Below are 23,695 nucleotides of genomic sequence, written 5' to 3' on the forward strand. Positions count from 1 at the left end.
TTTGTGAAACATTTATTATTTACATATATTTTATATATGTCAATCATATTAATTAAGCTATATTTTTTTAACTGGTCAGGGTGTTAAAGTACAAAAATGAGTAATATCACTTAGAATAAAGTAATATATGAAACCAAAATGGGAACTCAACAAAGTCTGAATTTAAGGACTACTATGTAAAATCAAGTTATTTTGCCTAAACCTAGAGATTATTTTTTTCAATCATGTTTAGACACCAAACAATTAAATGGAAAATCAGCTCCCACATGGTACTAAATTTATCAAAACAAGACCTACAGGTATAAAATAGTTCTACAGAATTAATAAACACCTTGAAAACTGAAAAAAAAATTGTTTAAGTTCAGGTAAAGTTTATGAAAACACAAAAGTAACTACGAAAAATATTAAAAACTCATCTTTTTTCTGATGATTTTAGATATTTCATTTATCATATGGTTTTAACAGTTGACCCCAGCCTAAACACTGCCAGAAGAATTGATAATTCTGGTATAGTAAATGTTCAATATTCTATAAAAACCTACAGAATTAAAATAAAATGATCTATTGAGATTTAAAAACCAAAAATATTGGTTTCCCAAAAACAGACAGTTAATTTCCATCTCACTGTGTCAATAGTAGCTTTTTATATAAGGGGAAAAATAAATCACTCCAACGAAACTAGCAATGAGCTCATCAAATTCAAATGCAGTTTTCCATTTATGTATTTTTTATATTAAAGCAATAAACATGGTTCATTTATCTTCCCTTGGTTGCCACGTTTTTCTGTGCTGTTGCTATGAACTTCAGCCATTAGCTGTGCTCCAAGGTAAACTACATGAACCATCAACAAAAGTGACACTCCATCTATGGAGTTCATATTTTCTCCAGATTATCTATGCTAGTTGACAAGCTGGTAATGAAAAAAATCACACTAAGCAAATGGTTCCTCTAATAACAATAAATTTTCTATAAAATTATGAAGGGTACAAAACGTTTCCTTGCATCTATTTTGTCATGAATTCTAATTAACGCTGGAAAAACCTGAGAGTGCTGGGTCATCACAAGAAGTGCATCAAGGTTTGATTGATAATATGGTATAAGTTGGCCAGTGCTGCCAAGATTTTCTTCTCTTAAATTAATGGCCATCCAACCTGCCCTAATCATACAGCCCAAATGATATTCCCCTTCTTATTTCAATTTTCTTGAGGCATGGAAAATGGGAAAGATCAGTCATTTATCTTCTAATAGCTGGATAATAGATCTATCACAATAAAACATGTGCACAAACTCAGAGGTGTGTTTTTGCCCACAACAGTGAAGCTTTTACTAACATTAAATCAATAACTTATAAAATGGTGTCTTACCCCCACAGCTTAGCTATGAACTACCAACATATTCATTAAACATCATTTTGTAGCTAAATTAAGGAGAAGAAACTTTGTCACCAAAAAAATATAAATAAACAACTCAAATTTTCAGTAGGCACTGATCTAATTTGTTTTCCTAGGAAGCCATTTTCTATTAGAAAGTTAAATGCTACAAAAGGATTTCTTTAAAATTAACCTGAAAGAAAAAGGAAATAAATACCACTTTGCTTTTGAGGTGTTCTAAATAAAAGAAAGAAGGTTCACCACAAAGCTTAAATTGCTCAATAAATAAAAATTTCTACATTTTAAAGAAAAACAAGAAAGTGTTATAAATTTTAAAAAGGAATTTACACATCCAAACATTTGGTAAGGTTTTCAGTAAAGAAAAGAAGTGTTCAGGATATGTTAAATAGAGAAAATATGATGAAACTGGTAAATCTAGGAAAATACAATAAAGAAATTATATTAAATAATATAAAGTTGACTGTATGATCAAGTATAAATAAAAATGTTCCCTTAACTGCACTGACATGGTAAGCTCTTATTACATCTTTTAAAATTTACAGACACAGACCCCATGGACTTAGCCTACGGGGCTCCTTCGTCCATAGGATTTTCCAGGCAAGAGTACTGGAGTGGGTTGCCATTTCCTTCTCCAGGGGATCTTCCTGACCCAGGCATTGAACCTGGGTATTCCATGTTGCAGGCAGACGCTTTAACAGCTGAGCCAGCAGGGAAGTCCAACAGAGACCTTCAGACTAAAACCGTTCTCTAAGTAATTCTAAATGCTTTTCTAGTTGTACCACCATACCTGTATTCCTAAACCCAAAGTGACTTATTTTGGGGAAAGGGCTCTTCATATGACAAATACACGTATTTCTCTAGTAAAAGGGAAAAACAATTCTATTTTAATAGGCTTTTTATTTCTACCTTTTCTTAAAATCAGAATGACACAACTAATTTTGAAAAAATCAATTTCAAGAAAATCTTCCTTTAGACTAAAAGAAGCAACTGAAGGTAGATCTCAAAATCAACAGAAATTAAATAAAGTTCTTAAACATATTAACACCTTTCAAAATTACATTTATCAGCAGCAACAGCAATGTCATCATCATTATCATCATGATCCCAAAAAGCTCCTGCTGACAGCATAAACTCCTTTTAAAATGTGGAAATAAAATAAATTTGGATCATTTAATGAGGAAATTTTAAACAAAAATGATTTAGGGTTTTTATTTTAAATATTAATGCTAACACTATTAGCTAGTGGGGAATAAATATAGCTATATCACTTCAATATATTCTATCTGGCAAGAAAAAGTAATAATAAAGATAAGATCCATAAATATCTATATAGATATCATAACATTTTCAATATTTTTACATCAAATTATAAGCATACAAATGAAAAAATAATCAGAAAACATTCACAAAATATAAATACTTAAATACTGGGTAGACAACTTAAATACTGGGTAGAAAGTTAATGTTACCTGGGGAAACGTGAATCTCTCAACGCAAAGTCAGAGAAAGCAAAAAGATTAAAATCCAAGCTCTAAACAACACTAAAATTCTTTGGAATGTCCAAACTTTAATTACATGTAAGTAGAAAATAAGTTCTAAAATCAGAGGTATCTGTCATGTATGCACCACACACCTTACAAAGATCTACGATAGTGTGAAGTACCTGGCCAGAAGAGAAGCAGACGAGAGTCAGACATGGGCGTAAGAGAGAACTGAAAGCAGAAGCGGAGAGAAAGAGAGGCGCCTATGTGTGAACACACTACAAAAAGATTCCTGGTAGCTCAGAGCAGAAGATGAAAATCAAAACAATTGATGAAAATTATCCACAAAAAAAAAATCCATGATGAAGCAAACAAACAGCTGTCACACAACACTTCAAAATGAATTAACTTGCCTGAAAGAAGCATTTCAAGATCACATAAATGAAGTGAAACTGAAAATCATAAAACAGAAATGAACAAAAGACAACAGGAAGAAACAGAAGATTGAAACCAGAAAAGAAATAACCAGACATATTGATTAAACTTCAAAATGCCCCTGGCAGAAAATAGCTGAATAAAAATTTAGGAAGGGGCATTTAAGAAAAGTACAAAAAGAACCAAGAGAAAGAAAGTGAGATAAAGAAGTAAAGGCAGCAAAGAAGATCCAACTTAAAGAAAATTGAAATCTCTGAAGAAGAAAAGGTAAGAGTTGAACAGAATTAGTATTTAAAACTTAATCTTAACAACAGCAACAACACTTTGCCAGAAATAACATAAATTCTAAATCTATACTGTAACAAGCCTCACTGGGTACCAGGAAAAAAACTGACCTTGACATACCAGACAAAACTAAAAGAGAAAATCCTCAGAGTCAGCATCTTGCTTAATACACACACATTACAGGCATTTCCTTTAAACTGAAACAAGGCAAGGACGCTCACCATCTCCGCCACTACTGAACCCTGTACTAAAGTTATACACCAATATAATTAATTATGACAAGAAAAATTAGAGTCATAGGTATCAGAAAAGAGAAAGTAAAGTTATCTCTATTTGCAAATGATATGATTTATTTTCTGGAATGAAACAATGACTGTTGAAAGATAAAACTAAATCAAACAATAAAAGAATTCAGTAAAGAAGCAAAATATAAAATCACCATACAGAAAATCAATAGCTTTCTTCTATACCAATATAACAAGTTCAACCATGCAATGTTAACGCAATTTCGATTTATAACAGCATTCAAAGAAGTAAGGCTAATGATAAACATAATTCTAAACCAACATTTAACTCAATTAGTAGTCCCCATCTCACTACTCTTCACAGAGTACATGCCAGCAATTCTGAAACAATACTTTATCTGCATTCCAGGACTGAGTAAGTGAATGTGTAGTGGATAATGTAAGTCACATTTCTTAATGTTGGAAAAGGAAGTTACAAATATTGACATGAAAAGGTAGGACACTGGAAAACTGTGTGCTTCTGCTCTGGAATTAGAGAATTCAGGATAAACTACTCCTGTTTCATATGGATAGAAAACAGATATAGGTTCTTCTCTAATTTTTTAAAAATAAACATATCCTGTATACACTTTAGGACACGTAGCACCTCACAAATGAGAAGACTGCCAAAGGACCCGTCTGCCCATGAACAGAGCATGACACACACCATTTGGGAAGCAAAACACTGAAGATAATAGTAAATACCTAATTACCTTCACCAGGAATATAGCCAATTAATTCTCACAATTATTCAACAAATACTAAATACCTACTATTAACAAGTACAATGCTTTTTCTATTGTATTTTGGAAATAAGTGGTCAGAACCCAAGAGCAGACATTATAAATTTACAAAGAAAGTATATTCTTTATAACCCTTTTTGAGTCGTTTGTTTCTTATTAATCTCCTTTTATGGTGTCAGGCACTGTGCTTAGGATTTTATATACAATAACTTTCTCAACACAAACAAAAACTTTATAGACTGGAAATTATAAGGTCTAAAAATTTGAAAGCTGAAATTTATGAAGGCTTAATACATAGCTATTGCTCAGTCGCTTAAGTCGTGTCTGACTCTTTTGGGACTTCATGGACTGCAGTCTGCCAGGCTCCTCTATCCATGAGATTGCCCAGGCAACAACACTGCACTGGGTTGTTATTTCTTCTCCAGGGAGAAGGGGATGTTCTCCGCTTCTCTAGGGGAACTTCCCGATCCAGGGATCAAACCCGCCTCTCCTGCCCTGCAGGTGGATTCATTACTTCTGAGCCACCAGGGAAGCCCCTAATATATAGCTAATAAGTGGTAAAACTTCAGGCTCAAATACAATTCTGTTTAATTTCAAAGAAGGTAGTTGTTACCTGTGACATGCTACATCTTGTTTGAGAAGACATGCACATATTATATATGGAGATTTCATTTCTAGGCCAAGAAACTAATTTCTTTAGCTTATTATGTAGCAGAAATCATGGCAAACTACCTTAAAATAAATGATCTGTTTCTTACAGATCTTAGTATTCTTCACAGTACTTGGCAAACGTCTTCAAGACAGAAGAAACTAAATGTTTTTTTATTATTACCAAAATCAAGTTATCCACAATATCAATAATATTGATTTCGTATTTGGGGCTAGAAGGATACAACAAGGATGCCATACAAAAGACAAAAAGGAATCAAATTTATTTTCTCTGTCTTCATTACTCCAACCACTACAGAAGAAATAAAGATTCCTGCTACATTATTGACTAAAAGAAATTTGCTATCTAGTCTCCAGTACAGTCTCAGGTAAATACAGTATTTTCAAAAATACCTAGTGAAAAATATCACTAAAAGAGTTCTCATACACATCATATACAATGGATATTAAAAAAAAGTAGTGAAGGGGGAATAACAAACAAAAAAAGACATGAGACACAGAAAAACATAATGGCAGCTATAAATCAACTATATTATAGTAAGAATTAATATCAATGGATTAAACCATCTAATCAAAAAGCATATGCAGTCAGACCAGAGTAAATATCAAGATTCAACTTTATATAGATCTCAGGAGACACACATTAGATTAAAAAATACCAACAGATTGAGAATAAAAAGAAGGAAAAAGATATATCATGTAAACAGCAATTTTAAGAAAGTTGTACTTAAACAGGACAAAGTAGAATTTAAAAACTGTTATGACTTCCGGGTCTTGTCTGCCATGGTGGACTGGCTGTAGTTATGCGCTCCCCGTTCCTTTGGAATGTTTTTCGGAGCTTTTGGGCCCGCCGGGATGTTGTCCCGGCCTGCCGACACCTAAGCTGCAGTAACCTGCCCCTGGAGGAGCTGTTTGCACGCGGTGGACCTCTGCGGACCTTCCTCGAGCGCCAGGTAGGCTCTGAAGCCCAGTTACAGGTCAGGCGGCCTGAGCTGGTGGCGGCGGCCAAACTTCTGAGCGACAAGGAGCAGGAGCTGCAGGAGACCCAGCACCTGCTGCATGGCTGCATGTTGTCCGTCAGATAGAGGAAAGAGGAGGTATATTTTGTAAGATGAAAGTGAGGACTTAAGGAAACTTGCCGAAAATGAAATAACTTCATGTGAAAAAGAAATAGTTCAATTAAAGCATCAGATTATCTTACTTTTGGTTCCCTCAGAAGAAACAGATAAAAATGATTTGATCCTGGAAGTAACTGCAGGAGTTGGGGGTCAGGAGGCAATGTTGTTTACCTCAGAGATATTTGATATGTATCAGCAGTATGCTGCATTTAAAAGATGGCATTTTGAAACCCTGGAATATTTTCCAAGTGAAATAGGTGGCCTTAGACATGCGTCCGCCAGCATTGGGGGTTCAGAAGCCTATAAGCACATGAAGTTTGAAGGAGGTGTGCACAGAGTCCAGAGAGTGCCCAGGACAGAGAAGCAAGGCCGCATCCACACCAGCACCATGACTGTGGCCATCTTACCCCAGCCCACCGAGATTAACCTGGTGATTAATCCTAAGGATTTGAGGATTGATACTAAGCGAGCCAGTGGAGCTGGGGGGCAGCATGTGAACACCACGGACAGTGCTGTCCGGATCGTTCATCTCCCAACGGGTATTGTTTCCGAATGCCAACAAGAAAGATCTCAACTGAAAAATAAAGAGATGGCTATGAAAAAGTTACGTGCAAAACTGTACAGCCTGCAGCTAGAAGAAGAAACAAGTAAACGATACAATGCTAGGAAGATTCAGATTGGCACAAAAGGAAGGTCAGAGAAAATAAGAACATATAATTTTCCACAGAACCGGGTCACAGATCACAGAATAAACAAGTCACTTCATGATCTTGAAACTTTTATGCAAGGAGAGTACCTACTGGATGAACTTGTACAGTCATTGAAGGACTATGCTAATTACGAATCTTTAGTAGAAATTATTTCCAAAAAAGTTTAAGTTGATTTGTTACTAAAGATTTGTATAGCTTCTGAAAATTGTTACAGCAAATCAGGTTGTGTATATACAGTATTCTCTTGAACCACATGAGTTAACACAGTTGAGAGTAACATTTTTAATAAATAGCTAATTTATATAAGTCTCTGAATGTATTAAGTAAGAAAACATACAATAAAATCGTGAGTCTGGCTGGGAAAAAAAAATAAATAAATAAAAACTGTTACGAGAGATTGAGACATTTTATAATGCCAAAAGGAAGGTAAAAAACAATTATAAGTACACTCTGTTTATTTAACTTATATGCCAAGTACATCATGAGAAAAGCTGGGCTGGAGGAAGCACAAGTTGGAATCAAGATTGCCAGGAGAAATATCAATAACCTTAGATATGCAGATGACACCACCCTTATGGCAGAAAGTGAAGAAGCACTAAAGAGCCTCTTGATGAAAGTGAAAGAGGAGAGTGAAAAAGTTGGCTTAAAGCTCAACATTCAGAAAACTAAGATCATGGCATCCGGTCCCATCACCTCATGGCAAATAGATGGGGAAACAGTGCAAACAGTGGCTGACTTTATTTTTTTGGGCTCCAAAATCGCTGCAGATGGTGACTGCAGCCATGAAATTAAAAGACGCTTACTCCTTGGAAGGAAGGTTATGACCAACCTAGACAGCATGTTAAAAAGCAGAGACATTACTTTGTCAACAATGGTTCTTCTAGTCAAGGCTATGGTTTTTCCAGTGGTCATGTATGGATGTGAGAGTTGGACTGTGAAGAAAGCTGAGCACTGAAGAATTGATGCTTTTGAACTGTGGTGCTGGAGAAGACTCTTGAGAGTCCCTTGGACTGCAAGGAGATCCAACCAGTCCATCCTAAAGGAGATCAGTCCTGGGTGTTCATTGGAAGGACTGATGCTGAAGCTGAAACTTCAATACTTTGGACACCTGATGCAAAGAGCTGACTCATTTGAAAAGACCCTGATGCTGGGAAAGATTAAGGGCAGGAGGAGAAGGGGATGACAGAGGATGAGACGGCTGGATGGCATCACTGACTCAATGGACATGAGTTTGGGTGGACTCCAGCAGTTGGTGGTAGACAGGGAGGCTTGGCGTGCTGTGATTCATGGGGTCGCAAAGAGTCGGACACAACTGAGCGACTGAACTGAACTGAGGCACCAAATATCAGAGCTCCCAAATATACAAAGTAAGCAGGGACAAAACTGACAGCTCTATAGTTAACAGTAGACTTCAATATTTCACTTTTAATGAGCCACAAGAAGGAAGATCAACAAAGAACAGAAGACTTGAACAATACTATAAACCAATTAGACCCAAAAGACATCTACAGAACATGCCACCCAAAAGCCAGCAGAACATACATTCCTCTCAAATACACACTGAGCATTCTCCAGGACAGACTGTATACTAAGCCATATATTAACAGCTATAGTCTGGCTTTGCTGGTGGCTCAGATGGTAAAGAATCTGCCTGCAATGCAGGAGACTTGCGTTCGATCCCTGGGTCGGAAAGATCCCCTGGAGAAGGTCACGGCAACCCACTCCAGTATTCTTGCCTGGAGAACTCCATGAGCAGGGGGCCTGGCAGGCTCCAGTCCACAGGGTCACAAAGAGTCAGGCATGACCAAGCGACTGAGCACAATACAAGGCTGCCCCTGCTGCTGCTGCTAAGTCGCTTCACTCGTGTCCAACTCTGTGCGACCCCACAGACAGCAGCCCACCAGGCTCCCCCGTCCTTGGGATTCTCCAGGCAAGAACATTGGAGTAGGTTGCCATTTCCTTCTCCAATGCGTAAAAATGAAGTCGCTCAGTCATGCCCGACTGTTAGCGATGAGACTAGTGGTTGCTATATTGGCTTCTATAAACAGATATGCATGCACCTGGGTGATGTCTTCCTAAAATGAGCTGGAATCCTTTTAATAGTTTTATGCCATACAGATGGGTGTAGAGGACTCAATCAAAGATACCATTACACCAACTCCTCCAGAGGTCTGCTCATAGATCCCATGCATCACCATTATTTCTAGATCTCATTATCATGTCACTATACATAAAGAATAGGAGTGGAATAGAAAGGAGAAAGAGACATGCACATTCCCAAAAGATGGGGAATTTGCTCAGAAAGATCATTCTAACCAGCCAATAAAACAGTGTTACACATACAAAAACATTTTAGTATCTAAGAAAAAAAAATAACACATTTATAATACTAAAACACACTCCTCTATTTTTCATTATCTCTTTAATACTGAATACATTTTAAAACAATTATTTGCTTTCAACTGATTCGGCCTTTAAAAATCCTAGTAAATCATTGTTTAAAATAAAAAAAAGTTGGCCTCAAAAGCAGTCAACAAGTTAGCCACAGGTTAAAGAAAGAATAGTCTTTTCCCAACTAGCTCTTCTTCAGACTCTCATGAAGAAATATGTAACAAATTAAAATTCCAAATGGATCTTTTCTCTTTACCTGGACATTTTTATTTTTCAAGATTTTAATGAGCTCCATTAATATTTATATAATTTCAAAGTCTATTTGTAGTTGTTCTGTTGCTAAGTCACGTCTGCCTCTTTGCAACCCCATGGACTACAGCATACCAGGCTTCCCTGTCCTCCACTATCTCCCAGAGTGTGCTCAAACTCATGTCCACTGAGTCAGTGATGCCATCCTACCATCTCATCCTCTGCCACCCTCTTCTCCTTTAGCTCTCGATCTTTCCCAGCATCAGGGTCTTTTCCAATGAGCTGGCTCTTCGCATCACGTGGTCAAAGTATCAGAGCTTCAGCTTTAGCATTAGTTCTTTCAATGAATATTCAACATTGATTTTCTTTAGTATTGATTGGTTTGATCTCCGTGCAGTCCAGAGGACTCGCAAGAGTTCTCCAGCCCCACAGTTTCAAAGCATCAATTCTCTGGCATTCAGCCTTTTTTATGGTCCAACTCTCACATCTATAAGGACTACTGGAAAAAAAACATAGCTTTGACAACACAAACTTTTGTTGGCAAACTGATTTTTCTACTTTTTAATATATTATCTAGGTTTGCCATAGCTTTCCTTCTAAGGAGCAAACGCCTTTTTATTCTATAAGAATTATATCATATATATGATAGTAAAATAATATTATGTAAATAAAGCACAATTTTATTAGACATGAAAAGATATTACTTACTGTGCTTTTATCCTTCAGAAGTTTTTCAATTATTTCAATTAACATTTCTTTCTGCTCTGGATCAAGGCTAAAATATAAAAAGAAAAAAATTTACATTAATTTTTTCCTTTATTTCTAACTTTAAATGAGGCTAATCATTTCAAGAATATGAAAAATTTTTTAAGTTGGGGGGGAGAAAAAGACTATAGATAGAAACAAGCAGAAAACAAATTTAAAGTGGAATAAGTTGATTTTCCCTATTCTATCTAAAGTTGCTCATATTAATTAAACCCAAATATCAAAACCATTAAGAAAATAGTTAAAGAACAAAACCACTTCCACTTCTTCATGAAGTTGAAAACCTTAAGAAAGTAATTAGTTAAACCACAAAATCTTTTTTTAACTAGGGGAAAATAACAAAATAGGAATCATTTTTGACCATGGATACCTAACTGTCAAAAAGAAACACATGGAAATTTCCAAATAAGAATTTTGTATCATTCTAGTTTACTGATGGGAGACATGCATAATAAAACCTGCCATCTAAAACCAAAAAATATAAACAAAAGCTCACATATGTATAGAAGTGACAGATTCATCTTAATACCAGCTTTACACACCGAAATATTGATAATAATTTCTTCCTAGCACAGAATTCAATTGTTCATTTACTGAGAAACTAAACAATTTGTCTACAAAGAGAAGTAAGACAATCTAGTACAAATAATCCCAAACATAATCATAAGTCACAATGGTGATATGGATAAGGGATTATGGGGATAAAGAACACTAATGGAGGCAGGAAGGTTGCGGAGGGTTTCTTTTGGGATGTGACATCTCAGATGAATCTTAACTTGACTTTAGAACTGAAAAAGTAGGAAATATTCTAGGTAGAGACTAAAAAAGGAACAAGAGATGATTAATGATAAGAAACATTTTATGGAGAGGACTAATAGGCAGTACTGAGCTACGAGACTGTAAATTCAAGACAGAGAGAGGTAACATGGAGCCCAGTGATGGGCCTTTAAACTGTCATAGTGAGCCTTGATCTTATTTTGTAAGTTAATAAATAGAAAGGATAAAAACTACAAAACATGAGGTGACTTTGACAATTAGGAAAGAGTTTCACTTTTCATAAACATATAAGTTTATTATTGATCATTATAATTATCTGATTTATAATTACCTTGGAAGAGGGCATGGCAACCCACTCCAGTATTCTAGCCAGGAGAATCCTATGGACAGAGGAGCCTGGTGGGCTACAGTCCATAGGGTCACAAAGAGTCTCACTACTGAAGTGACTAAGCACATAATTATCGGAACACTCAAACCTTTAAATTCTTTCAAATTCCAGCTCCACTCTCCCTTCTCTCATCTTTCCCAACTAACCCCATTTCTATTTTACTTTAAGAAACCCTATATGACAGTCTCTGAGCTCTACCCTGTCAAAGGCACTGTCATTGTGTCTTTGTATATACATATTCACTATATAGCAATACCTTACTCAATTATAGATTGCTCTAATTATTTGGCATATGTTTGATTTTTTTCCCTCAAAATGTGATACTACATCCTCTAATGTTTTCATACATCTTATGCATATAGCACCACACCAAAAACACAAAATGATTTTGATAAAAGCTTGTGAAATAAATGGTAACCAAAAATAATACCAAATTATGAAAGATAATAATTATTTAAGCAATATATTTTCTACAGAGATCAAGGTACCATATATATGTGTATATATATCTATCAATATATATAATTATACCATATACAATATATATATCACATAAATATAGTATGGTGCTATATTTAAAAATCAGTATTTCAACAGTATTTAATAAAACGGCTCTGGAAAAGAAGAAAGCAAGGAAGGAAATAGCAGGACCAAAGATGGATGAAGGGGTAACAAAGTGAGCTGAGAAGATAACAAGCTTTAGACTCTACCCTACAATAAATAAGAGGAAAAAAATCTTAATTTTCTAATAACATACATGTATGTGTAATGAGACTGTATAAATGGATCATTCAATATCTGATTATTTTTAAGTTATAAAATCCATAAAATATCACTGTCCCTAACAGGCTCACAAGTACAAACCTTGCAAAGGCTCTCAAAATAACCAAAATAAAACAGAAGATGCATAAAGAATGTTTGTGGGCAAGGGAGAAAGAAACATGGTCACTGAGTTTACTTACTTAGTTTAAGGTCAGACTATTATATGAGCAAATAAAACATGCCTCCATGGGTTTTAACATTCCATGCAATATTAGGGATCTTTGGTATTGTTTATAAGGTACCAACCTGTACAGTTTCTGTATTGCATGGGCTGCATTCTTCCTAACGTATGGTGATAAATCAGCAGACGCTTCCTTAATGGCAAGCATCATAATAGGTACAATAATTGGCACTCTAATACTTGACAGAACTCTCAAAGCGCTTGCACGAATTAGTTGATTTGGGTCCTAAAAACAGTACAAAAATATTCATCAAAATTTCAAGCGTGCAATATTTCAAACACATTATTATGACACAGTTAACAGGTGCTTTTAGGATATAACACAATGATAGCAAAAAAAAGGTACTTAATTTAAAATAAATAACCAGTATATGGAAATGGCTAAAGAAAAAGAGAAATAAAATGTTTCTTTCTCTGAATAATGTTTTAATAAGCAAAGTAATGTTGATAATTCTACTTGATCATATATTACCAAACATGGGGGGTTTTTAAGAGTTTCATAATAATAAAATGCTGCAGGTCATTAATTTTATCTTTAAAAAAAACTCATGCCCCCTCTTTCTATACTTTCAACAAGTCAGTGTAATGATGAAGAATTCTTTGATGCACAATAATGATTACATTGAACTTAAAGGAACCTAAAGGCAAAGCCCAGTTGATTATATAAATTATTTTCCAAGGGTATTGAATAGGCACAGTGAGAGGCCTTTTAACTCTTTCAAAACATGGCTGCACCATTGAGAGGATTATTGCTCCACTTCTTTAAATGACACACCTTCAGCTGTGCAGAAATGCTGCAGCTATTTGCCTGCTCACTCTATCGTTTACCTTCAGAGCTCGCTGAAAAGTGCTGATGGACAAGAGGGCCAGATCCTGCTGCTCTTCAGCGTATCGGACCAGGTAAACATACACTAACTTCTTGATCTGTGAAAAAGAAAAAACCATTTAATCCTAGCCAGAGTGAAAACTAAACATTCAATACTGTCTATACAAAAATCCATTCTCAACTTTCCTGAACTAAGTAACGGAACCTGCTCATAGCCTACGCTATAAAATAAAGATAATATAATTAATAGAAACAGAAAAAGTTTGTGAAGTAAGGATTTTACTAATCTAATCTGTAACAGCAACATCCTATCAAGGTGTCCTTCCTCTTGAAGGGAAAAAAAGTTCCTGAGCAAAACTCATAGAAGAGTATTAAAACATTAACTAAAATGCAAAAGTATTTTCAAAATGAGGGATACAAATAATATATGGAACCTGGGTTCTGTCAACTAACCAACTACATGGTATGGAAACTTACATTTCCTCATCTGTCAAAAGGTGCTGAAATGCAACTCTGATTCTATGATAATATTCAGATTCCAACAGACCTTACATGATATTTTCGGCTCCAAAAGAATGTGTGACAACAGCATCAATTAAATGTAATAAAAATTCCAGACGGATGGAAGTGTGTTCTGAAAACTGTTTTCAAAGGCAATTAAATCACTAAATTTATAACAAAATTATGATGAGCAGAAAAATTAACCGAAAATTGAAATCTGAGTTGAAATTCATCAACTGCTTCCTTATGACACTGCTTTCAGCTTGTCTCTCCCTTTTCAAATATCTTCAGATACCACTGCCTGATTAATTTTCTGATATATGTCCATAGTACATATCTAAAGGTCTATGGAATGTTCAAAGAGCATGGGAAAGAAGGGGAAGTAGCTAGAAACAGCTGGAATCGATGCTGAAAAGGAAAACAGTAGTATATTGGGCCATACTTTACATCATAGGAACCAATGTGGATTTCTTCAGGGACAACTGCCAGGGCTTCCCTGGTGGCTCATATGGTAAAGAACTCACCTGCAAGCGGGAGACCTGAGTTTGATCCCTGGGTTGGGAAGATCCCCTGGAGGAGGGCATGGCACCCCACTCCAGTCCTCTTGCCTGGAGAATCCCATGGACAGAGGAGCCTGGTGGGCTGCAGTCCATGGGGTTGCTAAGAGTCGGACACGGCTGAGCGACTTCACTTTCACTTTTCACTTTCATGCACTGGAGAAGGAAATGGCAACCCACTCCAGCATTCTTGCCTGGAGAACCCCAGGGACGGGGGGAGCCTGGCGGGCCGTAGAGTCCATGAGTTCACAGCAGGACGTGACTGAGCAACCAAGCGCAGGACAGCCACAGCCTTCTTCCCTTAGGCTTCAGCTGCTCCTGACACAGGCAGCAGTGTCCTGAGTTCCTTCACCATCCTGCTTGTTCCCTTCTGAATTCACCCCAATTTGTCTATATTCTGTTCAGCGTGGCACTCGAAGCTACAAATGAAGTCTAAGCAAGACACACTAGCTAAGATTTTGTTCCAGATGAGGTGCTTCTACTGAGACAACTAATTCTTGATTAAAACCATATACTTTTTCCAAATGTACTACTGACTAAATCAATCCACACTTGAATAATTGTCCTAGTGAGGTCTTTTAAAAGGAGGGCAGTACCTTACACATGCCTACAGAAATTTTCAACTTAAATTCAATACATCATGGCACCTTCCTCAGATAATTTTAGTTCTATAATCTATAATCCAACCTATTTTGCTATTCTCCACAATTGCAGGAACAAGAGTGAAAACTTAATGAACATACTTTCTACAACTTTATCATTACTAATAAAAATGCTAAACACACCATTTCAAGGTAATATCAATTTGTCTGTAGTATATTGACAGGGTTATAGGTGAACTTAACAAAAAAACATATTTCCAGTTACTCTTCATTGTTGAATAGATCCACAAAATCTTAAAAACTAAACCTAATATATAATACAGCCCATAGTGTATGTACAACCTACTCAATACAGCCCATAATCTTGCCTTTCCAGTCAACCAGAAACAATCCTCAAATATAACTTGATTTTCTTCTGTCTCAGTCTCCACTTAGTTTATCATTCTTTTTTCTCTCAAGTTCTACTAATCAAAATGTTCCATAAAATCAAACATTAAACAATAAAATTCCCACTAGGAGGGGAAGAGTAAACAAATTACAGTATATCAATATAACATTGTATTATGTGGCCATTATATATAATTAAGTGAATCTATATTTGACATTGAAAATATGTCCTTGTAAAAATTTTTGAGGATGCAAAACAGCATGCATTTTATGATCTCACTTCTGTATTTATAGAAAATAAACACACATATGCCACATTTTATCAGTCTTAGGGTACACCATCAATTTGTAAGATGTATCATAATTTCACAGACCACAAGAAAGGTACAAAAACCTCTGCCAATTTTAAGTCATCCTCAATTGTAAAGATAAGTCCCGACTGCATAAACTTTAAAATAGAAAACACATGTCTTAGACTGGACATAACATGGTAATAATAGCAAATAGTTATATACTTAACTATGTGTCAGGCACAGTTCTAAATGTTTTATTTAGATTAATTAATTTTATATTCACAACTCAATGAATAGATATTATCATTTCTACTTTACAGGTGAAGAAACTGAAGCAGAGAGAGGTTGAATAACTTGAGCAATATGGAAATCTATTAAATGAAGAGTCAAGACTCAAATCAGTTAAGCATAAAAGTTAAAAAAATATATACAGTAAAATGTTATTGTTGGGTAATGGTATTAACCAGTGACCTTCACTCTTTACATCTTTCTATATTATTTAATTTTTTTACAATGAATATTAAGTTTATACTCATAAAACAATAAAGACATTTTCATTTCAGGGGTGAATCTCATCTTTCCAGACAACCTCCAACCCCAAAATAATAGTACTTTCTCTGATTTTAAAAGTATTTGAAGTTTTCATTATAAACAATCGGAAACAAAGTATTTTTAAGTTCCCACACCTCTAAGATGGCTTTTTCTATAGCATTGGCAACGAGTAGCCACCAGAGCTATTTTAAATGAGTTCAACAGACAAAAACTCAGCTAAACCAACAAGATTTTGCAAGTCAACTGAACTGTGACAGCCCCTTGCTTCTCAACACTAGCCAATCAGGAACAAATTCACTCCAAAAAAAAAAAACACCCTGGCGTGTCAGTCAATCAAAAGCAGATCTCACCCAAGTGCCCACTCATCCACAGATGACCAACCCACTCAGGCCCCTTCAAGTCCATGAAAGCTTCAAATGATCATTGAATCAAGTGATCTCACATAAGAATACCAAAAATGGGTTCCAAAATGAAGTGATACTAGTATATAAGATGGTAACCAAACGATCCAAATATACCCAATGCTTTAGATTATATTTAAATGGATATATAAAATCTTTAAATTCTTAAATCCCAGTTTAAGAAGCACTTAGCATTTGCTCCCCAACCAGATCTTAAAGTTCCTAAGATTACAACAGCACCAAAAAGGAGCCAACATTTGCTGGTTGACTGATCTGCACCTATTCAAACATATCAAATCAATACAAGATTTTAAATAAGATATTTTTTAAATTCACCTTGGAATGAACGTGAGGTTATTTAGTAAAGGTACCATTCCTTACTCATCTGTATATTCATATAGCCTGGCACACAGTAAGAGCCCAATAATAATCAGCTGAATGAACCATCACAACCCAATGAGAGATGGGGGTGGGTTGGGGGTGGGAGCATTTCCTATTAGATTGCTATATCTAACTTACCACCAATAGTTATAATTCACGAAACAGATGTTTAAAAGGATATCAACACACTTGTTAGAAAACAACAGGTATTAAGAAGATTGCCTCCAAAGTCTTTAACTTGTGGGTTTTTTAAAGAAAATTAATCATTTAAAATACTCTTTCTCTTCACCAATTACATTCAGGTCTCAGTCTACAGTTCTCAGGGAAGTGTGGAAACCAGAATGGGTTGGGTCCACACCCACCTCCTCATCTTGGGATTTATTTCTCAGCATCATCTTTATTTTCCTAACTGTAAGCCAGCTCTTAAAGCTGAATTATGAACTCCAAAATATATCTAGTATATATACTGGCAACACCAAAACGTTCAAAGCACAGCTGAGCTAGCAGGCATTGCTGTAATTACTCACCATTGGAGAAGGATTTTTATGACTGTTATAGCAAAAAGCATAACAATATTAAATCACAGAAGGCTGCAAAACACTAAATCTGTTCAAGTTCTGCTATAAGAATCAATCAGTATTGGCCACAAGAGGCCTGTGTAGTGACTGGCTGCAGGTGTGCAGAGAGAGCCTGCTTTCCCTGAAACCATTCTGTGACCAGAGATGGGAGGACTTAAAGCTTCGTGACTACACCATTCTCTGATCAGTTACTTTCACTCAATGTTACAATACTCCTTGCTGTAAAGCTAATCACAGCAGAGCCCCAGTAGGCTGGAAGAACAGAGGCAGATCTGTTTAATTAGCTTATCAATACCAGTGCATCAAACTTCATGAGTTATTGACTACACCTTTGATTATTTTTGTACTATAACCACTGACTGCTTACTAGGTCACTTTTGGTATCATTTGACATCGAATGGCAGATGACGTGCAGCTCAACTGTGTGTCTAAGGCAGCCTGTACTTGTAAAAATGAAATTTTGTACTTGATAGCAATGAAACATCCATTTTCTGAACATAAATTTTAAGCAGCTTAGGTCAGTTTTTCCACAACATTAGAGGATTAATCCTGTTTCCAAAAACTAACAGTATTTTAAGAGCAAAACAAACCTGGAACAAACAGATCAATATAGTAGTCCCCCTCTACCTGTGGGGGATATGTTCCAAGACCCCCAGTAGATGCCTGAAACTACAGATAGTACTAAATTCCATATATATTCCATATATACTAAATTCCATATATGTTTTTTCCTACATACACATATACATACTTATAATAAAGTTTAATTTATAAATTAGGCACAGTACGAGGCTAACAATAACTAATAATAAAGGGAACAGCCGTAACAATACACTGTAATAAAAGTTGTGTGAATCTGATCCCTCTCACTTACTGGCCTGCACCTACCCTTCTCCTTTCTGTGGTGATGGGAGATGATGAAATATGTATATGTAAGATGAAGTCAGGTGAATGAAACTGTCATTCTGATACAGGGTTAGGCTGCTACTGACCTTCTGATGTTACATCAGAAAGGGGAGATCACCCAGCACAAAATGTTGATGGTTAGATGTCAGAAGCAGACGTCATCAATGGTTGGGGATCCCAGAGAGAATGGCACAAAATTTCATCACACTGTGTTATAGTGAGCAATTTAAAACTTATGAACTATTTCTAGAATTTTCCATTTAATATGTTTGGACTGCAGTTAACCATGGGTAAACTGAAATCATGGAAAGTAAAACCATGGGGGAGAGGGAGACTACAGTAATTATATTTATAGGGACATTTCTGTTACAAATATAAGACAGCATGTCAGAATCTGATTGTAAAGGATAAAAATGAATAGAAAAGTTCTACTACTGATAATTGAACATTACAAATAGCTTTGAATAAACAACAGTACAGAATTTTCTATTTAAAACAAGAATACTGGAAGTCCAGAAGGAACTAGTTACAGCATAACTTATTACCAATATCTAAGGACTTGGTCATTTCTAGCCATATCTAAAACATAAAAAATTTATATACCCAAATGGGCAGAAGACCTAAACAGATATGTCTCCAAAGAAGACATACAGATGGTCAACAAGCACACGAAAGAGTGTTCAACATAGCTAAATACTAGAGAAATGAAAATCAAAACTACAATGAGGTATTACCTCACTCTGGTCTGAATCAGTTCAGTTCACTCGCTCAGTTGTGTCCGACTCTTTGCGACCCCGTGAATCGCAGCATGCCAGGCCTCCCTGTCCAACACCAACTCCCAGAGTTTACTCAAACTCATGTCCATCGATTCAGTGATGCCATCCAGCCACCTCATCCTCTGTCCTCCCCTTCTCCTCCTGCCCCCAATCCCTCCCAGCATCAGGGTCTTTTCCAATGAGTCAACTCTTCGCATCAGGTGGCCAGAGTAGTGGAGTTTCAGTTTCAGCATCAGTCTTTCCAATGAACACCCAGGACTGATCTCCTTTAGGATGGACTGGTTGGATCTCCTTGCAGTCCAAGGGACTCTCAAGAGTCTTCTCCAGCACCACAGTTCAAAAACATCAATTCTTTGGCACTCCACCTTCCTTATGGTCAAACTCTCACATCCATACATAACTACTGGATAAACAATAGCTATGACTACATAGACCTTTGTCAGCAAAGTGATGTCTCTGCTTTTTAATATGCTGTCTAGGTTTACCATAGCTTTTTCTTCCAAGGAGCAAGCGTCTGTTGATTTTGTCCCTGCATTCACCATCCACAGTAATTTTGGAGCCCAAGAAAAGAAAATCTGTCACTGCTTCCACAATGGAATACTACTCCTTAAGTATGAGATAATACTTAAGAATGAGATAATACCATTTACTGATTCAATGGACATGAGCTCTGAGTGAACTCCAGCAGATGGTGAAGGACAGGGAGGCCTGCCTTGCTGTAATTCATGGACTTGCAGAGAGTAGGACACAACTTAGCAACTGAACAATGATAACAATAGCACTTACAGCAACATGGATGGACCTGGCAATCATCACACTAAGTGAAGGACATCAGAAAAAGAGAAATATCACATGGTATCACTGACGTGTGGAATCTAAAATGTGACACAATGAACTTGTCCATGGAACAGAGACACAGACACAGAGAATGGACCTGTGGTTGCCAAGGGGGAGAGGGGGCTGGGGAAAGGATCAGCGACACAACCTGTTATACAGAATGGATAGATAACAGGGTCCTGCTGTAGAGCATAGAGAACTGCATTCAGCATCCTGTGAAAAACCACAATGGAGAAGAGTATGAAAAAGAATGTATATGTATAACTGAATCATCTTGCTGTGTAGTAGAAACTGATACAACAGTGTAAATCAACTCTCCTTCAATACAATAAAGTCAAAACAAGTTTATACCAATGTCATACACCTCCCAAAGGGCAGATGATGAGAAAACACCAGATGATGAGAAAAGGTCAAAGAAACTGAAGAAAAAGGAGGAAGGATTCAAACAGGAAGGATGGCTTTAAAAGGGGAATGACCTAAAATGGTTTCTGAAGCCAAGCTACCTGGCTTTGGATTCTGACTGCCACATACGAGTATGTGACCTTGCTCACATAATCTAACCTCTCTGCTACTTTGTCCTCATAATAAAAATATGGAAAATGAAAGAATCAACTTCACAGGGTTATTTGTGAGGATAAAACAAGTTGCTATAAGTAAGGCACTAAGACAAGCTTTACCCACGGCTCACTAATTTTCTAAGTGAAATCTTGATTTTTTTCCCCAGCTACTTGAACTTTCTTATACCAGAGATCATAAAACTAATGTACATATCAAATTAGGAGTTCAGACAGCTCAGATGGCACTGTCATACCACAAAGACAGTTTAACTGAGTTACCAATTCAGAATTATACATCGTAACAAGCTCATAAATAGTACTTAGTAAGTATCTACTAAACTAATCATAAGTAAACTTTGCAAATACTGAGATTACATGATCAGTCTGGATTTATCCATTAGAATCTGAGAAAGAACAGTTCATCAACTTAAGTCCAATATTAATTTACCCTAGTTCTTAAGTTGGCAACAAGTATACAAGTGTTTGATTTTAATTTACTCATTAGTCAAGTTCATTTTATGATGCCTATTCATTTGCACACAAAGTTCATCTGAAATATGTATTGTACTCACTAATATAAAATGAAATTACTTCAAAATGTATCTAAAAAGTAGATTTAAAATTTTTATAGAATCTTTAAAATTCTATAATATAAATTATTCTATTAAAAATTTAAGATGGCAGGAAAACATTTTATATACTGAAATGTATACTCTAGAAATTGTGTAACATATACTTCACCATGCTTTTCCAGTTTTGAACATGCAAATGCAAATTATTTAAACTACTAGTATTTCTTATATGAGAGATACAATAATGCCCAATCTATTGCATAGAGTTCAAATAATAGCTAAGAGTCTATATCATATCAACATTGTGTTTGTATAACACAAATGAAATGTGACCTGGCTGATCTGTCTGTTTCACTTAAACAAAAAATTCTAATCATCATTCTCAGGTCATGAATATTTTATGCACTCTATTTTTCTTGTACCAAATGCAATCTTTTCATTAGAAAATGCCTTGTTTTCTAAACTAGAAGTAATTAACTTTCCCTATATTATAGGGTTTTAAAAATATTTCCAGATTATGATATAAAGCTATAACTTAGAAATAATAACTGAGAGATCTTATTTACCCTCCCTAATTACCCACACAGAAAATCAGGGGGGAAAAAATGAAACAAAAGTTTTCATATGTTGGACACGAGGCAGTACATTACTGTGAACCTTGAGAAAGGGGAAAAAATTAACGGAGCAACTCAAACAAAATCCAGAAGACTCACTGTGCTGATGAGACAGTGCTCAAAGTTCACACAGGCCAAGGGTGCCTGAGTTTGCAAAGCAGGACACCAAAGAGGAGGGAACTTCAGAGAGAGAGAAAGTATGCACTCTGGAGAGGAACAACATCAAACTGTGGACTAGCATGGTCTTGCACATAAGATGAAACTACCTGAAGCCAGACCAGAGAAACACAGGGAAGAAGCAGGCAGAACAGACACCAAAGATCACAAAAACCAAGGAAAAGCTCATGTTCTCACCAACCAGAGAGAAAATATCTCATAAATACACATACGATTGAGCAGAATCCTAAGGTACCGCTTTAGCAGTGGGGTTACATCAGTCTAGACTACAGGTGTTTCTGTATCTCCTAGTAAACATTGAAAGTATGCTCTGACAAGTATCCTCCAATCAAAAATTTAAAAATACAAAAAAAAGAAGAAAAAAAAAGAAAGGATAAGGTGGTAAGAAACTCGTATTTAGTGGACTAGCTTGGAGATCTGATACAGCTACTGACTGTTTCTCAGAGTTCCTAAGCACTTAAAATAAAACAGTATAAAATATCCAAAACAAGTATGCTTTGAAAGAATCAAATGATCCACATAAACTTAACTGTGTATCACAAGAAAACTCAACATAATTTAAACAAAAATCAGGACAGTATGAATCATAACAGTGAGAAAAATCAGTCTCCGGAGAAAGACTTAAAATGACAGAAATGATAGAACTAGCAGAGGGATGTTGCAACCATTATGGATATGCTCCGTATGTCTAACAAGGTAGACAAAAATATGAATATGCTGAAGAGAAAATTGGAGGATATAAAAATGATCTCATTAAACGTGCAGAAATGAAAAAATACAGTAGCTGGCAAGATAACTATACAACAGGGGAGTCACAATAGCTAGACACTACGAAAGGAAAGACGGGTTAACCTGAGCGTTTCTCAAGAGCAGTACAGGGAGAAGAGTCTGAAAAAGTGACCTGAGCAACAATATCAACTAGTGTACTGTATGTCTGCTTGAAACACCAGAAGGAACGAAGACAGAAAAGCCATATTTTTGAAAAACTAATGTCTGAAATGTTTATAAATTTTAAGAAAATTATAAACCCACATGAGTAAGAAGCTCAATAAAACCCAAGCAGAATAAGCATGAAGAAAAATATGTCAAGGTATACAATAAAACTGAAAACCAGTGATAAAGAAAAAGTCTCAAAATCAACAGAGGAAAGTAATGATAGGTTATGCAGAGAGAGAGAAGAATGACAAGACACTTGTCATAACAAGCCATGTAGGTCAGAAAACAATGAAATACGTTTTAAATACTAAAAGAAAAAGACAGTAAAGAACATAGAAATATACATTTTACTCAGCAAAAATGTTTTCAAATTGTATACAAAGAAAGAGAAAGACTTTTTTAAACAAAAGCTGAGAAAATTCATCACCAGCAAAACAAGAAAAATTAAAGAAATTCCTCTAGTCATTCAGGGAAAAAAATTCAGTCATTCACGGACTTACATGAAGGAATCAAAAGGGACATGAATGGTAAACACTAAAGGACAAATAAAAGA

General features: G+C 35.8%; 2 protein-coding genes across 3 annotated transcripts in view; one reads left to right on the top strand and one right to left on the bottom strand.

Moving 5' to 3' along the window:
• AP3B1 (adaptor related protein complex 3 subunit beta 1) overlaps positions 1-23,695 on the bottom strand; it is a 235,939-nt gene that overhangs the window by 170,077 nt on the left and 42,167 nt on the right. For both annotated transcript variants that reach the window (XM_020902680.2, XM_070468579.1), the window contains exons 4-6: positions 13,518-13,613; positions 12,755-12,915; positions 10,465-10,531 (exon numbers count right to left, since the gene is read on the bottom strand). In XM_020902680.2, coding sequence (XP_020758339.2) covers positions 10,465-10,531; positions 12,755-12,915; positions 13,518-13,613 — 324 coding nt within the window. The remainder of the gene's footprint in view (positions 1-10,464; positions 10,532-12,754; positions 12,916-13,517; positions 13,614-23,695) is intronic.
• Positions 6,058-7,473, top strand: LOC110143135 (peptide chain release factor 1-like, mitochondrial). The gene is made up of 2 exons (XM_070468578.1): positions 6,058-6,350; positions 6,400-7,473. The coding sequence occupies exons 1-2, from the start codon at positions 6,092-6,094 to the stop codon at positions 7,281-7,283; spliced, it is 1,143 nt and encodes a 380-aa protein (XP_070324679.1). The 5' UTR covers positions 6,058-6,091; the 3' UTR covers positions 7,284-7,473.

The sequence above is a fragment of the Odocoileus virginianus genome, chromosome 6 (genome assembly GCF_023699985.2).
Source record: "Odocoileus virginianus isolate 20LAN1187 ecotype Illinois chromosome 6, Ovbor_1.2, whole genome shotgun sequence".
In the NCBI taxonomy this organism is placed as follows: Eukaryota; Metazoa; Chordata; class Mammalia; order Artiodactyla; family Cervidae; genus Odocoileus; species Odocoileus virginianus.